This window comes from Ranitomeya variabilis, chromosome 4, assembly GCF_051348905.1.
Source record: "Ranitomeya variabilis isolate aRanVar5 chromosome 4, aRanVar5.hap1, whole genome shotgun sequence".
NCBI classification, from domain to species: Eukaryota; Metazoa; Chordata; class Amphibia; order Anura; family Dendrobatidae; genus Ranitomeya; species Ranitomeya variabilis.
In genome coordinates, this window is record NC_135235.1 from 695720508 (window position 1) to 695745807 (window position 25300).

Sequence of the window (25300 nt, forward strand, 5' to 3'; positions counted from 1 at the left end):
CAATATTTTTCTGCTCCAGGAAGACATCCAGGCCTCTCTTGAACCCCTCGACTGAGTTCGCCATCATCACCTCCTCAGGCAAGCAATTCCAGATTCTCATTGCCCTAACAGTAAAGAATCCTCTTCTATGTTGGTGGAAAAACCTTCTCTCCTCCAGACGCAAAGAATGCCCCCTGGTGCCCGTCACCTTCCTTGGTATAAACAGATCCTCGGTGAGATATTTGTATTGTCCCTTTATATACTTATACATGGTTATTAGATCGCCCCTCAGTCGTCTTTTTTCTAGACTAAATAATCCTAATTTCGCTAATCTATCTGGGTATTGTAGTTCTCCCATCCCCTTTATTAATTTTGTTGCCCTCCTTTGTACTCTCTCTAGTTCCATTATATCCTTCCTGAGCACCGGTGCCCAAAACTGAACACAGTACTCCATGTACGGTCTAACTAGGGATTTGTACAGAGGCAGTATAATGCTCTCAGCATGTGTATCCAGACCTCTTTTAATGCACCCCATGATCCTGATTGCCTTGGCAGCTGCTGCCTGGCACTGGCTGCTCCAGGTAAGTTTATCATTAACTAGGATCCCCAAGTCCTTCTCCCTGTCAGATTTACCCAGTGGTTTCCCATTCAGTGTGTAATGGTGATATTGATTCCTTCTTCCCATGTGTATAACCTTACATTTATCATTGTTAAACCTCATCTGCCACCTTTCTGCCCAAGTTTCCAACTTATCCAGATCCATCTGTAGCAGAATACTATCTTCTCTTGTATTAACTGCTTTACATAGTTTTGTATCATCTGCAAATATCAATATTTTACTGTGTAAACCTTCTACCAGATCATTAATGAATATGTTGAAGAGAACAGGTCCCAATACCGACCCCTGCGGTACCCCACTGGTCACAGCGACCCAGTTAGAGACTATACCATTTATAACCACCCTCTGCTTTCTATCACTAAGCCAGTTACTAACCCATTTACACACATTTTCCCCCAAACCAAGCATTCTCATTTTGTGTACCAACCTCTTGTGCGGCAGGGTATCAAACGCTTTGGAAAAATCGAGATATACCACATCCAATGACTCACCGTGGTCCAGCCTATAGCTTACCTCTTCATAAAAACTGATTAGATTGGTTTGACAGGAGCGATTTCTCATAAACCCATGCTGATATGGAGTTAAACAGTTATTCTCATTGAGATAATCCAGAATAACATTCTTCAGAAACCCTTCAAATATTTTACCAACAATAGAGGTGAGACTTACTGGCCTATAATTTCCAGGTTCACTTTTAGAGCCCTTTTTAAATATTGGCACCACATTTGCTATGCGCCAGTCCTGCGGAACAGACCCCGTCCCTATAGAGTCCCTAAAAATAAGAAATAATGGTTTATCTATTACATTACTTAGTTCTCTTAGTACTCGTGGGTGTATGCCATCCGGACCCGGAGATTTATCCATTTTAATCTTATTTAGCCGGTTTCGCACCTCTTCTTGGGTTAGATTGGTGACCCTTAATATAGGGTTTTCATTGTTTCTTGGGATTTCACCTAGCATTTCATTTTCCACCGTGAATACCGTGGAGAAGAAGGTGTTTAATATGTTAGCCTTTTCCTCGTCATCTACAACCATTCTTTCCTCACTATTTTTTAAGGGGCCTACATTTTCAGTTTTTATTCTTTTACTATTGATATAGTTGAAGAACAGTTTGGGATTAGTTTTACTCTCCTTAGCAATGTGCTTCTCTGTTTCCTTTTTGGCAGCTTTAATTAGTTTTTTAGATAAAGTATTTTTCTCCCTATAGTTTTTTAGAGCTTCAATGGTGCCATCCTGCTTTAGTAGTGCAAATGCTTTCTTTTTACTGTTAATTGCCTGTCTTACTTCTATGTTTAGCCACATTGGGTTTATCCTATTTCTAGTCCTTTTATTCCCATAAGGTATAAACCACTTACAGTGCCTATTTAGGATGTTCTTAAACATTTTCCATTTATTATCTGTATTCTTATTTCTGAGGATATTGTTCCAGTCTACCAGATTAAGGGCATCTCTAAGCTGGTCAAACTTTGCCTTCCTAAAGTTCAGTGTTTTTGTGACAATCACACATAACCACACTGAGCAGACTCCACTGCGGCAGGAGAAGAATGGGAGACCGCAGCAGAGATGGCCCGAAATTCCCCCTGTGCAGAGGCGGGAACTCGACCCCTAACCCCCATCCTAGGGCAATGAGCTGCGGAGCCTGAATGTGCTCAGCAGGCTCCCAGGACCTGTCCTCAGGACCATAACTCTTCCAGTCCACCAAATAAAATTATTTGCCTCGTACCACCTAGCACCCCAAAATAACCTCGTAATCACCCGTAGACGACCCCGATGTCTCAGCAGATGACTCGGAAAACCGGGACATGCATAAGGGTTTTAAGAGGGACACATGGAAGGTGTCGGTGATACCCAGGCATGGTGGAAGGGCCAGATGGTAGACCACAGGGTTAGCCTGTTCGAGGACCTTAAAAGGGCCCAAGTAGAGAGGTGCAAACTTAGTGGACTCAACTCGCAGCCTGATGTAACGGGCGGAGAGCCACACTAAGTCGCCAGGAGCAAAGGTCGGAGCGGGGCACCGATGTGCATCGGCGGAGGACCTCATTCTCTCCTTGGAGGCCCGAATGGCATCCTGAGTGCGGTCCCAAATGTCCCGTGCCTCCACAGCCCAGTCTGCCACCCTGGAGTCGGCGGAAGACACGAGCATAGGCACAGGTACCTGCGGATGCTGACCATAGTTAAGAAATTGGGTCTGTCCAGTGGAGTCGGCTACGGCGTTGCTCAGCGCAAACTCCGCCCACGATAGCAAAGATGCCCAGGCATCCTGCCTGGCTGAGAGAAAATGTCGCAGATATGTGACCAGAGTCTGGTTGGCCCTCTCTACCAACCCACTCGTCTCGGGATGATATGCATTAGAGAGATTCAACTCAATGCTGAGAAGACGACAGAGCTCTCTCCAAAACCAAGATGCCAACTGAGGACCCCGGTCACTGACAATTTTGTCTGTCATACCGAGTAGGCAGAAGATGTGTTTTATAAACCAAATATTAAAGAAATAGGAGAACTAGAGTTATAAATAATGTAATTTTTTTAATATATGTCAAAGAAGTTAATTTTAGATACACAATACAGAAATTATATACATAAATAAATACAATGTTTAATTACATATCATATTTATAGAGATTGATCCTAAAAGGTGATAATATAGAGCTGCCGCCAACCGGGACAAATGTGACAGTGCTGAAAACTATGTCTACCTGAACCATGTGTCAAATCATGGGCTCATAATCATGCCATTAATCCTAAGCTAAAAAGGACATAGGTCATTTCTCGTGGTACAGCGCTGTTGCAAAGAAACACACACACATTAACAAAATAAGGGGTTAATTACCCATAACGGTGTCTCTATTTGAGTCCAGTCCTGTAATCTTCGGGTCAGAACGATTACAGTGATATCTAATTTATATCATTTTTTTTATGTTTTGTCACTTTTATACGATAAAAACTATTTTATATAAAAAAATTATTTCTGCATCACTTTATTCTGAGGACAATAACATTTTTATATTTTCGTTAATGATGCTGTATGGCGGCTCGTTTTTGCGGGACAAGATGACGTTTTCAGCGGTACCACGGTTATTTATATTCGTCTTTTTGATCGTGTGTTATTCCACTTTTTGTTTGGCGGTATAATAAAGCGTGGTTTTTTTGCCTTGTTTTTTTCTTTTTTACGGTGTTCACTGAAGGGGTTAACTAGTTAACAGTTTTATAGGTCAGGTCGTTACGGACGTGGTGATAAATGTGTACTTTTTTTTTTTTATTTAGATAAAGAAATGTATTTATTGTAAAAAAAATATTTTTTTCTTTATTTAGGATTTTTTTAAAAACATTTTTTTTTACACATGTAAATATTTTTTTTTTTACTTTTTTTTACATTTCCCCAGGGGGGACATCACAGTAAAGTGACAGATCGCTGATCTGACACTTTGAAGAGCACTGCAGGGAGGCTTCCCAGTGCCTGTGAGCAGGCGCTTGGAAGCCACCTCCCTGCAGGACCCGGATGCAGCCCAGTGGCCATTTTGGATCCGGGCCTACAGGAGGAGGAGGTAGGAGACACTCGGAGCAATGCGATCACATCGCGATGCTCTGAGGGTCTCAGGGAAGCACGCAGGGAGCCCCCTCCCTGCGAGATGCTTCCCTATGCCGCCGGAGCGCTGCGATCATCTTTGATCGCAGTGTGCTGGGGGTTAATGTGCCAGGAGCGGTCCATAACTGCTCCTGGCACATAGTGCCGGATGTCAGCTGCGATGGTCAGCTGACACCCGGCCCTGATCGGCCGTGCTCCCCCTGTGAGTGCGGCTGATCAGTGATGACGTACTATCCCGTCGGTGGGCATACGGGCCCACCCCACCTTGATGGGATAGTACGTCATATGTCAGAAAGGGGTTAAGAGCCATTTACTATCTGCAAATAGCCACAGTTCTGACAAAAGCCCTATAGTTCAGACAGAGAACAGATGTATGGGCAAAATCCTCAGAATAACTCAGTCACTCACTAACCAGAGTATCTATTTGCTAGTTAGAACCTGCATATGTTAAGTAATCTATATATTTTTTTATTATTGAAATACTAATATTTTACAGTGGCTTACCTTCCTTCTGGAGTGACTGCCTTCTACACATCTGTCCAATCAGCAGTCTTCCTCATGATTGTGGAGATACTGAAACAGACTAAGGGACTTTTTTAAATGTTTAGGAAGCCATTGCAGGTGTTTTTGTTTTAATTTACTGACATAATGACTTTTGGGTTTTCATTGGCTGTAGATTTATTCAACAGAAATAAACACTTGAGATAGATCACTCTGTAATGACCCTATATAATATAAGAGTTTCACTTTTTGCATTGAAGAACTGAAATAAATTAACTTTCCGATAATATTCTAATTTAGTGAGAACCACTTGTATGTGACTATGTAAAAACAATTAAGAACATAAAAAAAGCTTCTCCCCTTTTTTGAATTATTTTTTAAATGTGTTTATTAAACCACAAATCAAAATGTACTCATTAGTATACAACCACAATAATACATATGCATCTGTCAAAGTGGTTATAAAAGAACAGAAAATTTGTACATTAAATTGTTTGCACAATTTTAGTTTCTCAAATCCATATAATGCTGTATGGACAATAGATTAATTAGCAAATAAACAAAAAAACAATATTTAGCCATATATATTTAGTAGTATATAGCTCAAAAAGACACTACATAACTAATTAAACTACAACTATCCTGCCGCCAAGTATAGTCACACAATATTAATAGTCTTGTGATGCCATAAAATAGAATTCGATGCATTCTAAACATAATATTCACGGTAGTACTGGACCGCTACGTACTAGTATAGTAAAATTTCCCTAAATACCCCCTATTCTGATATAGAATTCGCTCATATGGTGTAGCTAAATTTACTAATTCAATCCAAGCTCTGAGAGAGGGATGTGAACCACCCATCCAATGTAATGCCAACACTTTCCTGGCCAGAAAAAGTGTCTCGCGCAGGAAAATCCTAGCATAGTGTCCCCAAGTCTCCTCATCCAACACCCCAAATAAACAAACTAGTGGACTAAGAGGACCAGGGGTTTGTATTAAGGATGTCAGAAACGATGTTACTGCGCTCCAGTAGGAAAGAATAATGGGGCAGTCTCATGTCTTATGTATAAAATCTGCGTCTAGTGAATGACATGTCAAACATTCTGAGGATTGGAGCTGACCCATTTAAAAAAGTCATAACGGAGTCAGATATGATTGATATATTATATACAACTGAATCATTCTATTATTAACAGATGGGGATACCTTATCTCCTCCGAGTCTTCACCTTAAGCATCAGAGATAAGTCCTTCCCATTTCCCCTTAATTATCATTATAGCAGAGTCAGTTCCCACAGACATGTACGTATATGAAACGGAAATGAAACCTTGGGGACCTTGTGATTTAAGGACACCCATTAAAGGGAGAGATGAGATAGTTTGGGTCGTATTCATATAACGTAAATGCGAAAGAATTGGAACCTCGGGATATTATATTTAGTTTGTATTTGTTCAAAGGACATTAAAACATCATGATCATATAAATCTTTTACCAAGGAAACATTATGTAAGATCCAGAAATCAGTGGATGAGTGGTTTAGTAACACTGGGAAATAATTATTATTCCATAGCTGCATTTCAGCTATAATGTCCTTAAAGCTAATTACTTTTTTCATTTGTTTCCAAACTGACCGCGCTAATTGAAGTAGGGGCAATAATCGAGGGACATTAAGTTTGTTTGTTTCCAGGAAACTTAACAGGCAATCAACCCTTGCAGCATGGACTAGATGACTTTCCGAGGCATCCATTTACCCAAAGCTTTAACCTGCCAGGACAAATAGTATAAAAAGAAGTCCAGCAATGCCGCTCCTCCCGTTTGTTTAGACCTCTGCAAAGTAGTTAAGTTTAGGTCTAATTTTCCCCCATATAAAAGACGTGATCATGGAATTTAAATTTGGGAAAAAGGATTTAGGAACCAATACAGCACTATGTTGTAGGAAGTAGCTAAACTTAGGAAGTAAAATCATCTTAATTAAATTAATACGACCGGCTACAGATAATGGAAGTTTACTCCAAGAGCCAAATTTAAGCTTGATCAGTTCCAATAGTGGAGGAATATTAAGCTGTAGGTCAAGGTCACTGCATTTGGATATATTAATTTTTAAGTATTTAAAATGAGACACAATAGGAAATGGAGACAAGATATCAAGGTGGACCATTGGCTATGAGAAAGGGGCAATAAGGCAGACTTATCCCAATTTATGTATAACCCCGAGCATTTACTAAATGTATCTATGGTAGTAATCACCTGTGACGTCCCATCTATAAATATCACCATATCATCAGCATATGAGCAGATAGTGTTTAAATGATCTGCTATGTTTATTGCCCTAATATTTGGAGAGGACCTTATACGTATTGCCAACGCCTCAATCGCAAGAGCAAAGAGGGCCGAGGTGAGGTGGCATCCCTGACGTGTTCCCCTAGATAGAGAAAATGATTCCGATACAGAGGGATTTATAATTATACGAGTTTTAGGTTTCACATACATTACGCCAATCCATTTTTTTAAATCTAGCACCAAAACCATATTTCTGTAAACAAGCAGACAAGAAAGGCCAATCAAGGGAGTCAAAAGCCTTAGCCGCATCCAAGGATGCCAAAGCCCAGATATTATCTGACATCAAAGAACTATATTGAACCACCGACTGGACCCGCCTTATATTAATAGAAGTACTTTTACCAGGCATGAAACCAGTCTGGTCTGGGAGTATAAGATCCAATATAAGCGAGTTCAGCCTAGTGGCCAGAACCTTAGTAAAGATTTTATAATCTACATTTATCAGCGATATGGGGCGATAAGATCCACATTCAAGGGGGTCCTTCCCTTCTTTCTGAATCACAATAATATTTGCCTCATAAAAGGAGTCTGGCAAATATCCTCCCTCCCAGATCCCTAGAAACATCTTTAAAAGAAGTGGTGCAAATATATCTCGATATTTCCTGTATAATTCAATGGGGAATCCATCCGATCCGGGAGCCTTCCCGGAAGCCATATCCTAATGGCACCTTCTATCTCCTCTATAGTAAAATCAGCATCCAGAAAGGCCTGCTGAGTAGGACTGAACATGGGGAATTTTATATCTGATAAATAATCCAAACATTCTGGGATACCAAGACCACTCCTAGGAGGTATAGAATGTGCTATAATAATCAAAGAAACAATGAAGTATATCCTCAGTCGAGGTCACCACTGAACCATCCAATTTTCAAATTTGGAGTCTAGTATTAGACGTGTTATGCTGGTGCACCAAAAAAGTCAAAAATTAACTTGCCTGGTTCCCCAGTTCAAAGTAGGATTCACGGGTAAAAAATAGTTTGCGTTTAGATTTGGTGTCCATATATTTTGTATATAGTCTATGTGAGGTCAGCCACTCAATTCTATTTTCATTAGTTTGACTAGATATGTACGCATCTTCTGAGTCCTTCAATCGCTGTTCCATCTCATCATCCTCCCGTGAAGTTACCCGTTTAATATAAGAAATTGTAAAACATAAACATCCTCTTAAGTACGCCTTGAGGGTATCCCAAAATAGGTTAATATTCTGGGGTTCAGGGTGGGATGAAATTAAATGATCTAATTGACCAATAGTTCTATCATTCGAACCTATTAGCTTTAGCCAGAATAGATTTAACTTCCACAATATATTATTATACATTTTTATAGCGTAATTTATTCCATGGCGCTTTACATGTGAAAAGGGGGCAAATATAGACAAATACAATTAAACATGAGCAAAAAATAAGGCACACAGGTACATAAAGAGGGAGGACCCTGCCCACGAGGGCTCACAGTCTGCAGGGGATGGGTGAGGATACACTAGGAGAGGGTAGAGCTGGTTGTGCGGCAGTTTAGTAGGTTGAGGATCACTGCAGGCTGTAGGCTTGTTGGAAGAGGTGAGTCTTCAGGTTCTTTTTGAAAGTTTCTATGGTAGGAGAGAGTCTGATGGGGAAGCACGGGAGAAGTCTTGGATGCGGTTGTGGGAAGAAGAGATGAGAGGGGAGTAGAGAAGAAGATCTTGAGAGGATCGGAGGTTGCATGTAGGTAAGTACCGGGAAACCATGTCACAGATATATGGAGACAGGCTGTGGATGGCTTTGTACGTCATTGTAAGGGTTTTGAACTGGAGTCTCTGGGCAATAGGATGCCAGTGAAGTGCTTGGCATAGGGGAGAGGCAGGTTAATAGTGGGGAGACATATATTAGTCGGGCAGCAGAGTGTAGGATGGATTGGAAGGGTGCCAGAGTGCTAGAGGGGAGGCCAGAGAGTAGGAGGTCAAAGTAGTCAAGGCGGGAGATAAGGGCATGCACTAGTGTTTTTGTGGTGTCACGGTCAAGGAATTCATAGATCCGGGAGATATATTTGAGTTTGAGGTGGCAGGAGGAGGCAAAGGCTTGGATATGTGGCTTGAAAGAGAGGGCAGAGTAGGGGATGATACTGCATACCGTAGGATTCTATGAGTTGTCCCAGGCCGAAGGTGTAGTTGGGGAAGAGTAGGGGTCCTAGAACAGAGCCTTGAGGAAAACCGACAGACAAGAGGAGGAGTGAAGAGGTGGTGTGGGGGAGGGAGACACTGAATGTTCGGTCTGTCAGATATGACGAGATCCAGGATAGGGCCGAGTCTGTGATGTCAAGAGATGAGAAGATCTGTAGCAGAAGGGAGTGGTCCACAGTATCAAAGGCAGAAGACAGGTCCAGAAGGAGGACAGAGTAGTGTCGCTTGCTCTTGGCAGTTAATAGGTCACTGGTGACTTTAGTTAGGGCAGTTTCAGTTGAGTGATGGGGTCGGAAGCCAGATTGTAACCGGTCAAAGAGGGAGCAGGAGGAGAGGTGGGAGGACAGTTCAAGATGGACATGTTGTACCATAAATTTTAAGGCATAAGGAAGAAGAGATATCGGGAAATAGCTAGACACAGAGGATGGGTCGAGGGAGGGCTTTTTGAGGATGGGTGTGATCTTGGCATGTTTGAAGGATGAGAGGAAGACACTTGTTGTGAGTGAGAGGTAGAAGAGCTGTGTTAGGGTTGGGATGAAGACCGTGGCAAGATTAGGGATGAGGTGGGACGGGAGCAGGTCAAGCGTGCAAGTGGTGAGGTGTGATCTTGACAGGAGGGTGGAGAGCTGATCTGCCATGGTGAAGCTGGTTTTGGAGGAGCAGGGTTAAGCAGCTAAGAGGGGCATTGGGCGCTGTGAGCCAAAGCTTTCTCTGATCGTATTGATCTTTTTTAAGATATAGGCAAAGTCTTCAGCAGAAATGAGAGGGGAGGGAGGGGGTGCGGTTACGGTTCATTTAGCCAAATCTAAGTCTATGTATAATTACACTGTGATCTGAGAACCCTTTATTACCATGCTTTATGTCATCTACCCACGTAGCTAAACTACTGGATCCAAGTATATAGTCTATACGGTATAGAATGCGTCTAGTAGATGAGTGACAAGTATATTCCTTCACCTCAGGATGACGCATCCTCCATAGATCTAGCCACCCACTACCCTCTATGACCAGTGCTAGCTGAGACGAAGATGGAGAAGGGGTCCATCCAGAAGTCCCACCATACAGCCTAATTCTGTCAAGACAATTGTCCATGACTAGATTAAAGTCTCCCATGCATATAATGTGTGCATCCGGATAATTTAAAGCAAAGCTCATTGCCATTTGAAGAACCGAGACATTGGCTGGGGGAGGATTATAAACCACAATATAAGGTACCTACTTGAATTTATCAATGCATGTACAAAAATAAAGCATCCCTCAGGGTCTTTCTGAGCCTCCTTAACCTCCCATCTAAAGTCTCTATGTATCAATAATGATATACCCCCTTGAATAACTAGTATGGGATGTGTGAATGAACCATTGCACCCATGGTTTCTGTACGTACCGAGCTGAATCTCTGGTTAGGCGCGTTTCAACCAAAGCCACAATATGAGGGTGATAACGCTTAATCTGTTAAAATACCTTAACTCTCTTAAGAGGAGATTTAAGACCCCTCACATTCCAAGTCATACATATAATTTTAGAAGCCATGTTTTCTCATCCAAATATGATATACATTATAGCACAGGTAAAATTTACAGGCATCATATAAAGACTCTTGGCGGCAGCTTCTACATAAACAACAAACAGAACTGATATAAGTGAGAACAAAATAAAATTCAAAAATAAAGTTGCAAGTCTTGTGCTCCTATCATGGATTGAACAAGGGAATACCCTCACTGAACACAGTGTCCGGTATTGCTGTTCAACTGGACGCTAGTGGAAAAAGCTCAAATCATACAATTGTTAGGAGAGTTCCAAATTAGCTGCAAGCATATCAGGACTTTTTTTCATGAGATCCCATATGGGATCGGAACCACTCTGCTGCCTCCGCTGGATCCGTAAAAAAATATGGAAGAACCCTCATGGACAATTCGGAGTCGAGCTGAATAGATCATTGAAGATAGAACATTCTTTCTTCTGAGCTGCTTCTTGATCTCCATAAACTGTGCCCATTGTTTCTAGAGTTCCATAGAGAAATCAAGGAATATTGAAATCGTGGCATTATTGAACTTAATAGGACTCTTTTGTCGTGCCATGCATATAATAGCATCTCTGTCTTTACTATTGAGGGGACGGAGTCTAGGTAGACTGCCTGGAGGAAGAGATTTTATAGGGACCCTATGAGCCCTTTCCACAGAAAATGTGGAGGAGAATTTATCTCCCAAAGTTTCCTTTAGCCAACCTTCAAGGAATTGCTCATGCTGCTGGCCTTCCGAACACTCCGGTAATCCAATGATTCAAATGTTATTCCGGCACAGTCTATTTTCCAGATCATCTGCCTTTTGCTTCCAGGCATTTATGGAGCCAGCCTCTTTTGTCAATTTAGTCTCTATAGGTGTAAGATTGTCCTCCAAGTGTGATAATCTTGATTCAACTTCTGTAAAGCACCTCCCCATGGCTTGCAAATCTTGCCCTACTTCAGAGTGCACATCCTCTATTTTTCCGGTCAGGAATGTTCTAGGTCAGTGTTCCCCAACTCCGGTCGTCAAAAGCCACCAACAGGTCATGTTTTCAGTATTTTCTTAGTATTGCACAGGGGATAATTGCATCACCTGCACAGGCAATAATTCCATCACCTGTGCAATACTAAGGAAATCCTGAAAACACGACCTGTTGGTGGCTCTTGAGGACTGGAGTTGGGGAACACTGTTCTAGGTAAAGATATGGCTTGCATTAACTGTTCGGATGACTGTTTAAGAGTTAGATCCTATTGGTCACCACTAGTGTTGAGCGATACCGTCCGATACTTGAAAGTATCGGTATCGGAAAGTATCGGCCGATACCGGCAAAGTATCGGATCCAATCCGATACCGATACCCGATACCAATACAAGTCAATGGGACTCATGTATCGGACGGTATCCCTGATGGTTCCCAGGGTCTGAAGGAGAGGAAACTCTCCTTCAGGCCCTGGGAACCATATAAATGTGTAAAAGAAAGAATTAAAATAAAAAATATCGCTATACTCACCTGTCCGACGCAGCCGGGACCTCAGCGAGGGAACCGGCAGCGTTGTTTGTTTAAAATTCGCGCTTTTACTTGGTTACGTGAATTCCCGGCTTGTGATTGGTCAGGGCGTCCATGTTGCCGGGACGCGGACCAATCACAGCAAGCCGTGACGAAATTACGTCACGGCTTGCTGTGATTGGTCCGCGTCCCGGCAACATGGCGCCGTGACCAATCATAAGCCGGGACGTCACTGGAGGCTGGACACGCGCGCTTTTTAAAAAGTGCGCAAGTCCAGCCTCCCGTGACGTCACGGCTTGTGATTGGTTAATGGCGGCCATGTTGCCGGGACGCGGACCAATCACAGCAAGCCGTGACGTAATTTCGTCACGGCTTGCTGTGATTGGTCCGCGTCCCGGCAACATGGCCGCCCTGACCAATCACAAGCCGGGAATTCACGTAACCAAGTAAAAGCGCGAATTTTAAACAAACAACGCTGCCGGTTCCTTCGCTGAGGTCCAGGCTGCGTCGGACAGGTGAGTATAGCGATATTTTTTATTTTAATTCTGTCTTTTACACATTTTTACATTAATGTTGTTTCGATACCGATATCCGATATCACAAAAATATCGGATCTCGGTATCGGAAATTCCGATACAGCAAGTATCGGCCGATACCCGATACTTGCAGCATCGGAATGCTCAACACTAGTCACCACCTTCTCACTATCAGAAATGCGGTTTTTACACTGATCCGCAGTCTTAGCATGTGATGGATTATTCCTGAGAGATCATGCATTATCAGATGGATCAATCATTGCAAACTCGTAGTTTGTTTGCCATCCCTGACCATTTTAAATGATTCATGGTTAACAAATATAAAGTATAGCAAGTTGAGAAAATGTGTATTTATAGAGTTCCCTCTTTCTCTACTTCCAGATGCAGCAGTATTATTCTAAAGTATACATATATACTTGTCTAGGCACATTAATACAGAGGAGTGCAAACAGCTCCAAGTATTTAGTAAGGTAGAGTGCTGGGTTTTATGGCAAATCTGAAACTGTTGCACAAGTCCTGTGTAGCAGAATGACCTGCAGCATCTGCAGGGATGGCAACATGAGTCCAGAGACCCTTGAAATGGCGGGAACCGACGAACCAGCTATATTATCAATAAGGGAGCACTGAGCTCATTTCTCAGAGCTCACACCGTGCTTCCCCCTCAGGTACCTCCAGGATATAGCCGCACTGCTCCGTCAGTCCCTCCAGGAGCAAAGTCCACAGCTCCATGCCTCCTGCCACCCAAGCGCACAGTAGAAAATGTCCACCTTCCTCCACAGGCCTTATGTCCCATGAGAGTTTAATCAGAACCCAACACACCAGAGTCGCGGACCGCACTTCTCCAGGAGCCGGAGACCTCCAAGAGCCTAGGGAACTACACTGCTTGCAGGTAAACTCAATTTAACAAAGTCAGGATTGTGACATGATTATAGGAGCTCTGTCTGGACATGTCCTCTCAGCTCCACTACACCGCCACTCCCTCCTGTGTGAATTCTTTGTTGGCTAGAAAGATTGTTTCTTCACAAAACATTTTCCGCATTATGAACATGAAAATGGCTTCTTCCCTGTGTGAGTTCTTTGGTGGGTAACAAGATGTGCTTTCCGGTTAAAACATTTCCCACATTCTGAACAGGAAAAAGGCTTCTCTCCTGTGTGAGTTTTCTGGTGGCTAACAAGATGCGCTTTCTGGTTAAAACATTTCCCACATTCTGAACAGGAAAAAGGCTTCTCTCCTGTGTGAGTTCTTTGGTGGGTAACAAGATATGCTTTGCTGTTAAAACATTTCCCACATTCTGAACATGAAAAAGGCTTCTCTCCTGTGTGAGTTTTCTGGTGGCTAACAAGATTCGCTTTCTGGTTAAAACATTTCCCACATTCTGAACATGAAAAAGGCTTCTCTCCTGTGTGAGTTTTCTGGTGGCTAACAAGATTCACTTTGTGGTTAAAACATTTCCCACATTCTAAACAGGAAAAAGGCTTCTCCCCTGTGTGAGTTCTTTGGTGGGTAACAAGATATGCTTTGCTGTTAAAACATTTCCCACATTCTGAACATGAAAAAGGCTTCTCTCCTGTGTGAGTTTTCTGGTGGCTAACAAGATACGCTTTCTGGTTAAAACATTTCCCACATTCTGAACATGAAAAAGGCTTCTCTCCTGTGTGAGTTTTCTGGTGGATAACAAGATGCGCTTTTTGGTTAAAACATTTCCCACATTCTGAACAGGAAAAAGGTTTCTCCCCAGTGTGGGTATTCTGGTGGCTAACAAGATTCGTATTCCTGTTAAAACATTTCCCACATTCTGAACATGAAAAAGGCTTCTCTCCTGTGTGGGTTTTCTGGTGGCTAACAAGATTCGTATTCCTGTTAAAACATTTCCCACATTCTGAACATGAAAAAGGCTTCTCCCCTGTGTGGGTTTTCTGGTGGCTATCAAGAGTTGCTTTCCTGTTAAAACATTTCCCACATTCTGAACATGAAAATGGCTTCTCCCCTGTGTGAGATCTATTGTGTATGATCAGAACTTTTTTTTCTGTAAAACATTTCCCACATTCTGAACAGGAAAAAGGCTTCTCTCCTGTGTGAGTTTTCTGGTGGCTTAAAAGATGCGCTTTTTGGTTAAAACATTTCCCACATTCTGAACATGAAAAAGGCTTCTCTCCTGTGTGGGTTTTCTGGTGGCTAACAAGCTGCGCTTTCCGAATAAAACATTTTCCACATTTTGAACATGAAAATGGCTTCTCCCCTGTGTGAATTCTCTGGTGACTGACAAAATCTGATTTCTGGTTAAAACGTCTCCCACACTTGGAACAAGAGAATACATTGTTTGCTTTGTGAAGGTTTTGTTGTTTGAGAAAGGACTGTACTAGGGGAAAACTATTTCCATATTCTGATAATGAAGAGGTCTTCATTGCTTTAGGAGCAGTTCCTTTTTTAATGCTTATTTTGTGACTTTGATTTTCCTTAGTAGTAGGTAATGAATCAGAAGACAGGACCTTTTCCAAAAGATCAGATGACAGATCTTTGCTGTGATGGGATGGTGGTGTATCTGGAGTAATGGCATTCACTTCAATTGTATCCTGTGGGATCTCAAGATCATCTGATTTAAACATTGAAGATGTCAGCTGTCCTGCTGATCTCCTGGTACGGTCATCTGCCAAGAATAAAACCAATTATTAGTTTACAATAAAATATCCTTGAATTCTATATTTTTGAACATTTCTACTTAAATGGTCTGTAAAAATGGAAAGTTATGCAAAATTATTTAATTATTCACCAAGACAATGACAGTTTACAGTTAACTAGACTGTGCTCAAACCACATTAAGCATCCATGCTTTTGGCATCACTATAGGAGAAGAAACCACTTATTTTACGGCATGTGTATCTCCTGGAGCACAATCTGGGAACTATGTGTTGAGTAATAACTTGGGATATTTGCAATTTTCATTTTCCAACATCCACTGTGCGTGCTAATATCTGGAAACTGCCAATGGAGTCAAAATAGTCACTATTCCTATAGATTAATTCATTGAGGGTTATAATTTACAAAATGGAGTCACTTTAAAGGGATTTCATCCGCTCTGGTTTTCTGCAATTTTGTCATATTAGGGATTCTGCAAATGGTGTTTCCCATCTCCTCTGGTATCTGCTCCTGCAATGTCTGCTTTGGACACCAGACACGGCTTACTCATTCTGCAGGCGATGCTGGTAACAGAGATGGGGTTGGAACCAGAAGCTGTTGGCAGTGCAGGGTCTATCCAGCCACTAAGATTAGGGAGCCTGTCATCTGTAGTACCATGCAGTCTGGCAGTATGGGCATGTGTGCTGTCAGCTGCAGTAATCTGCTCCCTGTTTTAGACAATTGGAAAGCACCACACCTTTTTTAATCAGATAAATTTCTATTAACCATAAGATTCACAACAGATCACATGTTCATACTCATTTTATGTTTTACAGTAAATTAACCCCCCCCCCCCATGGAGACCATATCCGGCGGAAACAAGAATTCATCCATAGTTGACAATATCAACCAGAGTTCCAGTTTACCAAAAGTTGTACTCTATGCTGGTATAACATTAACCCCTTCATGACCCAGCCTATTTTGGCCTTAATGACCTTGCCGTTTTTTGCAATTCTGACCAGTGTCCCTTTATGAGGTAATAACTCAGGAACGCTTCAACGGATCCTAGCGATTCTGAGATTGTTTTTTCGTGACATATTGGGCTTCATGTTAGTTGTAAATTTAGGTCGATAATTTCTGAGTTTATTTGTGAAAAAAACGGAAATTTGGCAAAAATTTTGAAAATGTTGCAATTTTCACATTTTGAATTTTTATTCTGTTAAACCAGAGAGTTATGTGACACAAAATAGTTAATAAATAACATTTCCCACATGTCTACTTTACATCAGCATAATTTTGGAAACAATTTTTTTTTTTGCTAGGAAGTTATAAGGGTTAAAATTTGACCAGTGATTTCTCATTTTTACAACAAAATTTACAAAACCATTTTTTTTAGGGACCACCTCACATTTGAAGTCAGTTTGAGGGTTCTATATGGCTGAAAATACCCAAAAGTGACACCATTCTAAAAACTGCACCCCTCAAGGTGCTCAAAACCACATTCAAGAAGTTTATTAACCCTTCAGGTGTTTCACAGCAGCAGAAGCAACATGGAAGGAAAAAATGAACATTTAACTTTTTAGTCACAAAAATGATCTTTTAGCAACAATTTTTTTATTTTCCCAAGGGTAAAAGGAGAAACTGGACCAGGAACATTGTTGTCCAATTTGTCCTGAGTACGCTGATACCTCATATGTGGGGGTAAACCACTGTTTGGGCGCACGGCAGGGCTCGGAAGGGAAGGAGCGCCATTTGACTTTTTGAATGAAAAATTGGCTCCAATCTTTAGCGGACACCATGTCGCGTTTGGAGAGCCCCCGTGTGCCTAAACAATGGAGCTCCCTCACAAGTGACCCCATTTTGGAAACTAGACCCCCCAAGGAACTTATCTAAAAGCATAGTGAGCACTTTAAACCCTCAGGTGCTTCACAAATTGATCCATAAAAATGAAAAAGTACTTTTTTTCACACAAAATTTATTTTAGCCTCACTTTTTTCATTTTCACATGGGCAACAGGATAAAATGGATCCTAAAATTTGTTGGACAATTTCTCCTGAGCACACCGATACCTCACATGTGGGGGTAAACCACTGTTTGGGCACATGGTAAGGCTCGGAAGGGAAGGAGCGCCATTTGACTTTTTGAATGAAAAATTATCTCCATCGCTAGCGGACACCATGTCAGGTTTGGAGAGCCCCTGTGTGCCTAAACATTGTAGCTTCCCCACAAGTGACCCCATTTTGGAAACTAGACCCCCCAAGGAACTTATCTAAAAGCATAGTGAGCACTTTAAACCCTCAGGTGCTTCACAAATTGATCCATAAAAATGAAAAAGTACTTTTTTTCACACAAAATTTATTTTAGCCTCACTTTTTTCATATTCACATGGGCAACAGGATAAAATGGATCCTAAAATTTGTTGGGCAATTTCTCCTGAGTACACCGATACCTCATATGTGGGGGTAAACCACTGTTTGGGTGCAAGGGAAGGCGCGCCATTTGACATTTTGAATGGAAAATTAGCTCCAATCGTTAGCGGACACCATGTCGCGTTTGGAGAGCCCCTGTGTGCCTAAAAATTGGAGCTCCCCTACAAGTGACCCCATTTTGGAAACTAGACCCCCCAAGGAACTTATCTAGATGCATAGTGAGCACTTAAAACCCCCAGGTGCTTCACAGAAGTTTATAACGCAGAGCCATGAAAATAAAAAATTATTTTTCTTTCCTCAAAAATGATCTTTTCGCAACAATTTTTTTATTTTCCCAAGGGTAATAGGAGAAATTGGACCCCAAATGTTGTTGTCCAGTTTGTCCTGAGTACGATGATACCCCATATGTGGGGGTAAACCACTGTTTGGGCGCACGGCAGGGCTCGGAAGGGAAGGCACGCCATTTGGCTTTTTGAATGGAAAATTAGCTTCAATCATTAGCGGACACCATGTCGCGTTTGGAGAGCCCCTGTGTGCCTAAACATTGGAGCTCCTGCACAAGTGACCCCATTTTGGAAACTAGACCTCCCAAGGAACTAATGTAGATTCATAGTGTGCACTTTGAACCCCCAAGTGCTTCACAGAAGTTTATAACGCAGAGCCGTGAAAATAATAAATGTGTTTTCTTTCCTCAAAAATATTTTTTTAGCCCAGAATTTTTTCATTTTCCCAAGGGTAACAGGAGAAATTTGACCACAAAAGTTGTTGTCCAGTTTCTCCTGAGTACGCCCATACCCCATATGTGGGGATAAACCACTGTTTGGGCACATGCCGGGGCTCGGAAGGGAAGTAGTGACGATTTGGAATGCAGACTTTGATGGAATGGTCTGCGGGCATCATGTTACGTTTGCAGAGCCCCTGATGTGCCTAAACAGTAGAAACCCCCCACAAGTGACCCCATTTTGGAAACTAGACCCCCCAAGAAACTTATCTAGATGTGTGGTGAGCACGTTCAACCCCAAGTGCTTCACAGAAGTTTACAACGCAGAGCCGTGAAAATAAAAAATCATTTTTCTGTCCTTAAAAAAAGATGTTTTAGCAAGCAATTTTTTATTTTCACAAGGGTAGCAGGAGAAATTGGACCCCAATATTTGTTGCCCAGATTGTTGTGAGTACGCTGGTACCCCATATATTGGGGTAAACCACTGTTTGGGTGCACGTCGGGGCTTGGAAGGGAAGTAGTGACATTTGAAATGCAGACTTTGATGGAATGGTCTGCGGGTGTCACGTTGCATTTGCAGAGCCCCTGATGTGCCTAAACAGTAGAAACACCCCACAAGTGACCCCATTTTGGAAACTATACCCCCCAAGGAACTTATCTAGATGTGTGGTGAGCACTTTGAACCCCCAAGTGCTTCTCAGAAGTTTATAACGCAGAGCCGTGAAAATAAAAAATAATTGTTCTTTCCTCAAAAGTTATGTTTTAGCAAGTAATTTTTTATTTTTGCAAGGGTAATAGGAGAAATTGGACCCCAACAGTTGTTGCCCAGTTTGTCCTGAGTACGCTGGTATCCCATATGTGGGGGTAAACCACTGTTTGGGCGCACGTCGGGGCTTGGAAGAGAGGGAGCACCATTTGACTTTTTGAAAGCAAGATTGGCTGGAATCAATGGTGGTGCCATGTTGTGTTTGGAGACCCCTGATGTGCCCAAACAGTGGAAACCCCTCAATTCTAATTTCAACACTAACCCCAACACACCCCTAATCCCAACTGTAGCCCTAACCCTAATCACAACCCTAACCCCAACCCTAACCCTAATCCCAACCCTAACCACAACTGTAACCCCAACACACTCCTAACCCTATCCGTAACCCTAACCACAAGCCTAATCTTAACCCTATTTCCAACCCTAGCCCTAATTCAAACCCTAACTCTAATTCCAACCCTAACCCTAAGGCTATGTGCCAACGTTGCGGATTCGTATGAGATTTTTCCACACGATTTTTTAAAAATCTGCAGGTAAAAGGCACTGCGTTTTACCTGCAGATTTACAGCGGATTTCCAGTGTTTTTTTGTGCGAATTTCACCTGCGGATTCCTATTGAGGAACCAGTGTAAAACGCTGCGGAAACCGCACAAAGAATTGACATGCTGCGGAAAATACAACGCAGCGTTTCCGCACGGAATTTTCCGCACCATGGGCACAGCGGATTTGGTTTTCCATAGGTGTACATGGTACTGTAAACCTGATGGAAAACTGCTACGAATCCGCTGCGGATCCGCGGCCAATCTGCTGCGGATCCGCGGCCAATCCGCTGCGGATCCGCGGCCAAATCCGCACTGTGTGCACATGCCCTAACCCTAACCCTACCCCTAACCCTAGTTCTAACCCTAACCCTAACCCTAGTGGAAAAAGAAAAAAATATATATATTTTCTTTTTTTTATTATTGTCCCTACCTATGGGGGTGATAAAGGGGGGGGGGGGGTCCATTTACTATTTTTTTTATTTTGATCACTGTGAGGTTTTATCACAGTGATCAAAATGTACATGGAACGAATCTGCCGGCTGGCAGATTCGGCGGGCGCACTGAGCATGCGCCCGCCATTTTGGAAGATGGCGGTGCCCAGCGAGGAGACGCACGGACACCGAGAGGATCGGTAAGTATGAAGGGGTGGTGGGGGGGTGGATCGGAGCACAGGGGGGGTGGACCTGAGCAAGGAGGGAGCGGACAGGAGGACGGGGGAGCGGGAAGGCGGACAGAGGGGACCGGCAACATAACGGAGGACTGGGGGGGGCGATCGGTGGGGTGGGGGGGGGCAGATCAGGTTTTCCAGCCATGGCCGATGCTATTGCAGCATCGGCCATGGCTGGATTGTAATATTTCACTACTTTTCATAGTGAAATATTACAAATCGCTCTGATTGTCTGTTGCACTTTCAACAGCCAATCAGAGCGATCGTAGCCACGGGGGGGGGGGGGGGTGAAGCCACCCCCCCTGGGCTAAAGTACCACTCCCCCTGTCTCTGCAGATCGGGTAAAATGGGAGTTAACCCTTTCACCCGATCTGCAGGGACGAGATCATTCTGTGACACAGCATATGCGTCACAGGTCGGATTGGCAAAGACTTTCATGACGCATACGCTGTGTCACAGGTCGGGAAGGGGTTAATTAATCCTATCCAACCACGGCTGCCATAATGAAGAGAATAAATCCAGCCGTCTCTCCTGGTGTAAATACTTTTCTCAAATTCAATTATGTGGCTCTTTTGAGCAATGAATTCGCGTCCGGACGGAGGTTCCTCTCTAACCCAATATTTTGCATAAGTTTCCTTGCAATAAACAATCTTGCAATTACAATTTTAGTTGTATTGCCAGTTAACATTTCCTCCACATACCCTAATATACATATCAACGGATGTCGTATGTCATGTCGCATGTCATGTCGCATGTCATGTCGCATGTCGCATGTCATGTCGCATGTCGCATGTCATGTCGCATGTCGCATGTCATGTCATGTCGCATGTCATGTCATGTCGCATGTCATGTCATGTCGCATGTCATGTCATGTCGCATGTCATGTCATGTCGCATGTCATGTCATGTCGCATGTCATGTCATGTCGCATGTCATGTCATGTCGCATGTCATGTCATGTCGCATGTCATGTCATGTCGCATGTCATGTCATGTCGCATGTCATGTCATGTCGCATGTCATGTCATGTCGCATGTCATGTCATGTCGCATGTCATGTCATGTCTCATGTCAGCAAGGTGGCTTGTTGTTGAAGGGAAATAGAGAGAAAAAAAATCTATAAATCTTCAGCATAGCGAGTGTGAGCGAGCTGAGTGTGACCTGAGCGTAAGTGTGGACGGCGGTAAGTGTGACTTGTGATCCAGTGAGGAGGTATTTGGAAGGCCTTTAACAAATACCTGTGTGAATTTGTGTGAGTTGCTAAATTGGGAGTAGCTATATTCACAAGGGGTTAACTTAGGGTGGGCGGTCATAATCAAGGGTTTATAAGGGGCAGCTGTTTGGGGCTCAAGTCCTTTTTGGAAGTGCATTTGAACAGCAAGGTGGCTTGTTGTTGAAGGGAAATAGAGAGAAAAAAAATCTATAAATCTTCAGCATAGCGAGTGTGACCTGAGCGTAAGTGTGGACGGCGGTAAGTGTGACTTGTGATCCAGTGACTTTGGAATCAGGGAGTTTCCAAGGGAGGAATTGCTGTCTGTTTAATTAATACTTGTATTTATTTTTTATTTAACGTTTCTGTCTGGTGCAATCCCCATTAGGAAATGTGCTCCACTATTGTTAATGCCATCCAGTGCACATCTTGCCACATGTATGCAGTCCTTGACCAGCCGGTCGAGAGTGCATACTGCTGTGCGAGATGTGAGCACATTGTGCATTTGGAATCCCAGATCCTGGATCTGAATGTGCAGCTGGCAACACTGAGATCCATAGACAATATGGAGAGGAGTCTTCTGCTCACAGAGCAGACGCTCAATGGGATAGATGAGGGGGATGGTAGGATGGAGCTGCAGGACAGTGAAGTAGGTAGCTGGGTGATATTCAGAAAGCATGGTAGAGGGAAGAGTGCCAGGGAGGCTAGTCCTGATCTGGCACACCCCAATAAGTTTGCTAAGTTGGCAGATGAGGGGGGTGCCAGTACAGGGGTAGCACTGCTGCAGCCAGGCATGTCCTCTGAAAGCCGGAGGAGTGACTGCTCCAGTAAGGAGGGAAGTAGGAGAGCAGGGCAGGCCAGACAGGTGCTGGTAGTGGGGGACTCAATTATTAGGGGAACAGATAGGGCAATCTGTCACAAAGACCGGGATCGTCGAACGGTGTGCTGCCTACCTGGCGCTCGAGTCCGACACATCGCTGATCGGGTGGACAGATTACTGGGAGGGGCTGGTGAGGACCCAGCGGTCATTGTGCACATTGGCACAAATGACAAAGTCAGAGGTAGGTGGAAGGTCCTTAAAGATGATTTCAGGGAATTAGGCTGCAAGCTGAAAGCAAGGACCTCCAATGTGGTATTTTCCGAAATACTGCCGGTACCACGTGCCACGCCAGAGACACAACGGGAGATTAGGGAGGTTAATAAGTGGCTCAAGAATTGGTGTAGGAAGGAGGGGTTTGGGTTCCTGCAGAACTGGGCCGACTTCTCAGTGGGCTACAGGCTCTACGCTAGGGACGGGCTGCACCTCAATGGGGAAGGTGCAGCTGTGCTGGGGGAGAAAATGGCTAGAAGGTTGGAGGAGTGCTTAAACTAGGGATTGGGGGGGAGGGTATTCATTTTATAGGAGGGGAAGATAGTGCAGATAGAGACCTGGGCACAAATAAGGAAGTTGGGGGTGGCGGTGGCATGGGGGGTGGGGTTAGAACAGTTAGTAAATTAAGAAAGAATAGAGGTACAGAGAGGAACATCAAGTGCGTGTATACTAATGCCAGAAGCCTCGCCAACAAAATGGACGAATTAGAACTAATGTTGTAGGAACATAATTATGACATGGTGGGGATATCTGAAACGTGGCTGGATGAGAGCCATGACTGGGCTGTTAACTTGCAGGGCTATAGCCTTTTTAGAAATAACCGTACAGATAAGCGAGGGGGTGGGGTATGTCTGTATGTAAAATCGACCTTAAAACCCATCCTGCGTGATAATATAGGTGAATCTAATGAAAATGTAGAGTCCCTGTGGGTGGAGATAAGGGGAGGGGGAAAAAATAACACAGGCCAACAAAAAACAACTTTTTTTATGTTTCTTTGATGAAAATAGGCAAATATTACTAATTTTGGGTCGAGAAACTCAAATATACCCACAGAATTGTTTAATTAGCTCTCGTTTTTTAGATACACGCCATGGAAGTATGTGCTGTAGGTAGCGAGAAGAATTCATTACAAGAGTATAAATTGCACAGTACAGTACACATATTTAGTATCGCCGCGTCCGTAACGACCCAACCTATAAAACTGTCCCACTAGTTAACCCCTTCAGTAAACACCGTAAGAAAAAAAAAAAAAAAACGAGGCAAAAAACAACGCTTTATTACCATACCGCCGAACAAAAAGTGGAATAACACGCGATCAAAAAGATGGATATAAATAACCATGGTACCGCTGAAAACGTCATCTTGTCCCGCAAAAAACAAGCCGCCATACAGCATCATCAGCAAAAAAATAAAAAAGTTATAGTCCTCAGAATAAAGCGATGCCAAAATAATTATTTTTTCTATAAAATAGTTTTTATCGTATAAAAGCGCCAAAACATTAAAAAATGATATAAATGAGGTATCGCTGTAATCGTACTGACCCGACGAATAAAACTGCTTTATCAATTTTACCAAACGCAGAACGGTATAAAGAAATTCATGAATAGCTGGTTTTTGGTTATTCTGCCTCACAAAAAACGGAATAAAAAGTGATAAAAAATGGTCACGTGTCCGAAAATGTTACCAATAAAAACGTCAACTCGTCCCGCAAAAAACAAGACCTCACATGACTCTGTGGACCAAAATGTGGAAAAATTATAGGTCTCAAAATGCCACGTATATAAGTGCCACGTATTTAAGTGCCACGTATAAGTGCCACGTATTTAAGTGCCACGTATAAGCAAAGTAATGATGGTAAGCAGTCTTCACAAGTGGAGTAATTGGTCTTCTTTGGTTGGCAAATGTCACATAACCACACACGTAACAAAAATTGTTAACAATATTTGCACATTTACGAGGCATTTTCAAAGTGTAAATTCTCTCCACAAAATTACTGCAACAAGAGAAAGAGACTTCAATTAGTACAAACTATGCAGACACAATTTATAAAATGGCTGACATTGGTTCAACAGGTCTGTAATCAGGTTTACCAATACACATTTGTTGAAAATTCAAAATTTCCCTATTTTCCTGCATAATAATCTTAAATGACCTGTATCTCAGCAACAAGAGCTAATAATGATTTTTAAGTAACATATTCGTTTTTAGGATGCTAAAATTATTACAAACCAGCTATTTTCATTTCAGAAACATTTTCACTGTTGGCCAGTGTAATAAATTACTGATAGGGGTTTGTTATAAATCTCCAAAAATAATGGAAGCAATGGAGAATATCCTCGTAAAGCAAATAGATGAAGCTGCGACTCAAGGAGAAGTCATTATTATGGGGGACTTCAACTTCCCTGAAATAGATTGGGGAACAGAAACCTGCAGTTCCAGTAAAGGTAATCGATTTTTGACAACTATGAGAGACAATTACCTTTCACAACTGGTTCAGGACCCAACAAGAAGGGGGGCACTGCTAGACCTAATATTAACCAACAGGCCAGACCGCATAGCAAATATAAGGGTTGGGGGTCACTTGGGGAATAGTGATCACAAAATAATAAGTTTTCATGTCTCCTTTAATAAGATGTGTAGTAGAGGGGTGACAAGGACACTAAACTTCAGGAGGGCAAATTTCCAACGGATGAGAGAGGATCTTGGTGCAATTAACTGGGACGACATCTTGAGACATAAAAATACACAAAGAAAA

The 25300-nt window shown here is 42.6% G+C and overlaps 1 protein-coding gene and 1 long non-coding RNA gene across 2 annotated transcripts in view; both read right to left on the reverse strand.

The window, feature by feature from the left end:
• Positions 1 to 12075, reverse strand: part of LOC143767729 (uncharacterized) — a 400410-nt gene extending 388335 nt beyond the window's left edge. Inside the window, exon 1 of the long non-coding RNA XR_013213764.1 lies at positions 4689 to 12075. This is a non-coding gene — a long non-coding RNA (uncharacterized LOC143767729). The remainder of the gene's footprint in view (positions 1 to 4688) is intronic.
• A 677-nt stretch (positions 12076 to 12752) lies between these two features.
• The window catches only part of LOC143767644 (uncharacterized), a 63736-nt gene continuing 51188 nt past the window's right edge, over positions 12753 to 25300 (reverse strand). Inside the window, exon 8 of the mRNA XM_077256093.1 lies at positions 12753 to 15375. Within this exon, the coding sequence (XP_077112208.1) occupies positions 13766 to 15375 (1610 nt within the window). The 3' untranslated portion in view covers positions 12753 to 13765. The remainder of the gene's footprint in view (positions 15376 to 25300) is intronic.